Here is a 5,000-nt window from a genome sequence, read left to right on the forward strand (position 1 = left end):
CTGCAGTTGCCTTGTTTCTGACTCAGAGCCAGAGGGATGGTGTCAACCGGCCTTGGCGTCCTCACTCTGCCCGCTTTCCTTGAGATATTCCCACTGGGCAGGATTCCCAAGTCCTGCCCTCTGCAAGTGAGCCAGGAGTGAACAGTGGGTGTGCATCCCTGGGAAGATCTCTCCAGGCTGCAAGCAAGAGGAGATGGCTGTGACCTGCAGGAGCCTCCAGACCCCCCTGGTCCTGGGAACCTTCCTCTGCTCCCTCCTCTGTAAGCACTGCAGGGCTGCTGTCCACTCTGGGGCTTGCTCAGAGCTTGCCACAGAGCCAAGTGCCCCTTTGGTTGGTTTGGAAGAAGGGCAGGCTTGTGTTTGGAAGCTGGTGGGGAGGAGATGAAGACACTGCTTTGGGTTCTCCCTCTGGGCAGCTCTTGCAGCCACACTCCACAGAGAGAAGAAACCAAAGCAGGAATTCCTGAATCAGTGAAGGACAAGGAGGGAGGGCGAAGGTGGAGATGTGTGGCTGGAGATCCGCATCAGGAGGAGAAGACAAAGGGTTTAGAAGAGGCTTCCTCTGTTTCTTTCTGGCTTCCTTGGGGATCTTGATGGGACTTCTCTCTGTTGCGCTTTCGTTCTTCTCTTGCAGGAAGAGCATTTCGACAATCTGCGCTTCAGCCAAAAAAATTCATGAAGGAAATGAAAACAGTGTTCTTAGTACATCTGAACAGGTCATGGGACAAATGACCAACCTAAGAAACACCTTATTGTACATATTGTTACAGCGGCAAGAATATTGTTTGCGCAAAAATGGAAATCTATAGATGTACCATCTAAAGAAGATTTAATAGATAAAATCTATGAAGTAGCAGAAATGGAAGTTTTAACAGAAAGAATGAAAGAGAGAGATTTAGACAGAGTAAGAAAATATTGGAAGTTTTTTTATGATTGGGTAGATAAATTTAGTTAGATAAAATTGAGTGTTTCAAAAATCAATTTTTTATATTGATAAATATGCAAACCTTTATACTGATGATTATTGTGGGGTTTTTTTTTGTGTTAATTGAATGATATATGTTGGAATCTGGGGCCAAACCTTATGTGTAACCTGTGTTGTACCCTACCCAAAGTTAAACCTATTTCCTTTCCTGTATCTGTAATGAATGAATAAAATATATTTAAAAAAAAAACAAAAAACAAAAACACAGGTCATGGGACAAATAATAGAGGCAAAGCTGATGGCAGTAGTCTCTTGCTCTGTATGGGGATATGAATTTATTTACTTTGTTCCAAGGAGCCATTGTGGATTTAAGAAATGAATCCATTACGCTAAAAACAGCCAAGATCGATCTGCCCTTGGGGACAAAAACAGAAGGGGCGGAACTGAATTTTCAAATGCTGGTCTTGAGACAAATATAGAACAGGATTCTTCTGGTCTGGGGTGGGGTATTTGTTTTGGCAGACCCAGCCTGCCAGATTTAAACACTGGAACTACATGTGTGCATTCATGAATGTATTCCGTTCTTATCAACATATTTTTCCTTTTTAGGGAAAGGCAGCTTGAGCAATCCTTCGCAGAATCGGGCCCCGAGTCGGGTGAATGGGATGCAGGGGGGATCAGTCTTGCTTCAAATCAACAGCTCTTTGTCAGGAAATATGGTGAATAGAATTGAATGGATATTTCAGCCCAAGGGCAGCAAGCCTTTTACAATTGCTGAATTCCAAGGTGTAAGAACACAGAGGCCAAATCCCAGTGACAGGTTTGGGGAGCGGCTGGAGGCCATCAATGAGACCAGGCTGAGAATTAAAGACCTGGAGCTGGAGGATGCTGGAGTCTACGAGGCCAGAGTTAGGCTGTCCAGTGCGGAGTATGATGTCTACACATTCAGCCTCACCGTCCACAGTAAGTCACTCTTCTTGAGCCTTCTCTGTCCCCAAACTGAACACCAAAGGGGATCAACCCCGTTTCTCCTCCACAGTTCCTTCCCTCCAGAGAAGGGACATGGATGTGATCGGCTTCTTCTTTGCTTTCAACAGAGCCGGTTCCAGAACCACAGATATGGCACCAGGTAGCTGCTGACACTCCTTCGGGCTGCAATGTGACCCTCCAGTGTCAGGCACCTGGACCAGGGGAGTTCAGTGTCTCCTGGAGAAGGGGGAGCCCCCCCAGGAGCTTAGCAGGAGGTGCGGACTGGTACCGTCTGTCCGCAAACAGAATGGACCTCCACTTGTTCTGGAAGCCCAACTCTCTGGACTCCAACCTCACCTGCCTGGTCAGCAGTGCTGTGGATCAGAAGGAGGCCTCCTTTGACTTGCTCGGGATCTGCTCCTTTGAAGGTGAACCATTTATTCTCCCTGACCCTTTCCCCGTTGTTGTGTGTAATTCTGTGTGTAATCTGTGTGTTGGGTGTAATTCTGTGTGTAATCTGTGTGTTGGATGTAATTCTTTCCCCATTCTGTGTGTCATGCGCACTGGTGAGTACTTTGTGTGTCCTTCAAAATAGTTCATAAAGATATAATGAGGCCTCAGATGCATTTCTGAGAACTAAATTGTGACATTTTCTAGTCTGATTTTGGGTATTTTTGCCGAATTTGAGTGTCAACCAGGCTTTTGTGATCTCAAGCAAGGACTTGATTATGGAAATGAGACGGGGGTGTTATATTTATGGGTGTGGGGTGCCCAGACAGGGGGAGACCTCCACCAGAATGTTGCAAGAAGCCTCTCTGACAAGTAATTGATCAACAGCTGGATCCTATCAGCAGACTGTATTCCAGTGGTGCCCAAAATATTTTGATTGGCAGCTCTCTTGATCTCCTGGGCCGTTAGCCACATCTCCCCATTCGGGCTACAATCCTATACATTGTATAGCTGCGGGTTTTTCACGAGTATTCCGCATCTCCCCGGTTGGGTTTCCAAAGCTCCTTGGGGAGCCACGGCTCACAGTTTGGGAACCACTGTTGTATTCAATGATGTGGGGAAATTCAGGCTGCAGTTTTCTAATGCACGCACATGCTACTGGCCTACTTGATTGGCACAGAAAACTGGCATTTTATGTACTGAGTATGTCATTCATTCCTTCAAAGGCTATAGAGTTAGGACCAACGGCTGCTTTCCTCTTATGTAGCTTTTACAACCTCCTAATCTTATCGGACGCTTTCAAGGACACGCAACCCCTGGAGTCTCAACGGAACTAAACAGAATAATTGGGCAGCCTCCAAGCCCAACCAAGGCTTAGCTTTGTACTGGGTCCGTTAAAGCTCTCGTGCAGGTGTCTGTACATTGCAGACGTTTATAGTGAATAAAACTTTACTCAGACACACCCTGGGTGTGTAATTGATTTTATCTGGGTGAAATAAAAAGTGAGATATGGCACAAGACAGACTGCCAGTCTTTAACTGATGTGCCATCCTCTCCCCAAATCCCAGTCTTGGGAGCCCTGGGGACCAGTCTTTAACTGATGTGCCATCTTCTCCCCAAGACCCAGGCTTGGGAGCCCTGGGGACCTTTGGGTGCCACCTTTGAAAACAGCCCAGCAAAGAAGAGGCAAACTGAGAAATCTGCCAAGGGACATAAACCCCACACAGACAGCCCTCTCCCACCTGGGTGATGGATGAGGAAGGGGTGCAGATGGATAGAAAGGAGGGGAGGAGGTGTAGAGGGATGGAAGGGAGACTGGATCATGCCCCCCTGGCACAGAAGAAGGGGCTGGTTAAGTTCATTTCACTGTGTCCCAGAGGGCACAGACCATGGAAGTGGGAACTTCTGAATAAACATCCCAAGGCTCACCCTCGTATACCTTTGATATCTGGATTTTTTAAAATTCTATTTTTCAATGTTTATATGTTTCTGTTAAATTATTGCATTCACTCCAGGAGCCGGTGATGAAATAAACTCCATCGTTAAATAAAGAATATTAAAGTTTGGAAGGAGACGTAAGTGGAGGGAGAACAATAAAGACCCTGGATTTTTTTAAAAAAGAAATTATTTATGAATTGATGCCCTGCTTAATCGCCCTCTCGGGCATTCGAAGTGGCTAATCTTAAAAATCTAAAAAGTAATCTTAGCGTGGTATGACGGGGGGGCAGTCGGTGATGAGCTCCTGCAATTCAGAGCTTACCACTGCCCCACACTAACCCATACACCACTGAGCAGTCCAAATTCTGGGCCCGAAAAATTGTATAGCGGCACGGAAATTGTGGCTGAATTGTGTCGATGAAACATCAAACCCCTTTGCTGATTTTTTAATAAATGCTAGTCCTATTGGTCTTGGGGAGGGACGAAGTGGAGGCTGTTGCAGTGTCTTTCAGAAGGGAATTATTTCTCATTGCAGGCAGAAATAGAACTCTGCTTCTGAGTTCTCTGGTCCTCTGTGCTGTGCTGGTTCTTATCCTGGGTGTAGTTTTCGGGATCTGGCAGTGGAAGAAAAGAAGGAAAACCTTGTCCCACAGTGGTAAGAAATCTTTTGTTCATCTTCACCTCCTGTCTGCTAAGATCGGAGTTTCCAAACTGACTACTTGTGAGATCTGCTGTCATTTATCCTCGGGGACACGTCTCTGATCTAACAATCTAACCCAGTGGTTCCCAAACTTTGTAGCGCCAGGGCCCACTTTTAAAAATGACACTCTTCTCAGGACCCACCAAGCTTTATGTGGCTTAAAAAAATGTTTCACTTTACCAGCTGTTCAAGCGTCTGGTTTTATCCTTTTTATTATGGTGGTTTGGCGGGGAGGGGGGGTACCTTCTGGATCATTTGTCCAGTTCATGGGATCAAGACCATTCTGGTGGTATTGCGTTCCCCTCAGCCTGGACTTCAGTAGGAGCCAAGGCGTGTTTGCCTACTCATGAGTAAGCAGCACAGGTGCAAATCAGTTTAAATGTGCACGGGCAGTTCGGTTTCACTTTCCAGTGGGGCTCAATACATTTTCCTTGTCAGCTTGGAGAGAGGGGGCTTCCTTCTTGAGAGCTTTTGGGGACCCACATTCATCAGATCGGGACCATTCCAGTGACGCTACAT

At 46.3% G+C, this 5,000-nt stretch overlaps 1 protein-coding gene across 3 annotated transcripts in view; it reads left to right on the forward strand.

Annotated features, from left to right (window-relative positions):
* Positions 1–39: 39 nt before the first annotated feature.
* Positions 40–5,000, forward strand: part of LOC136635834 (SLAM family member 6-like) — a 14,332-nt gene continuing 9,371 nt past the window's right edge. For 2 of the 3 annotated variants that reach the window (XM_066610957.1, XM_066610958.1), the window contains exons 1-4: positions 40–260; positions 1,535–1,888; positions 2,023–2,322; positions 4,317–4,436. In XM_066610957.1, coding sequence (XP_066467054.1) covers positions 194–260; positions 1,535–1,888; positions 2,023–2,322; positions 4,317–4,436 — 841 coding nt within the window. In that variant the 5' untranslated portion in view covers positions 40–193. Of the gene's footprint in view, positions 261–634; positions 905–1,534; positions 1,889–2,022; positions 2,323–4,316; positions 4,437–5,000 lie in introns of all 3 variants that reach the window. The other variant, XM_066610959.1, reaches the window with a different exon arrangement.

This window comes from Tiliqua scincoides, unplaced genomic scaffold (genome assembly GCF_035046505.1).
Source record: "Tiliqua scincoides isolate rTilSci1 unplaced genomic scaffold, rTilSci1.hap2 HAP2_SCAFFOLD_106, whole genome shotgun sequence".
In the NCBI taxonomy this organism is placed as follows: Eukaryota; Metazoa; Chordata; class Lepidosauria; order Squamata; family Scincidae; genus Tiliqua; species Tiliqua scincoides.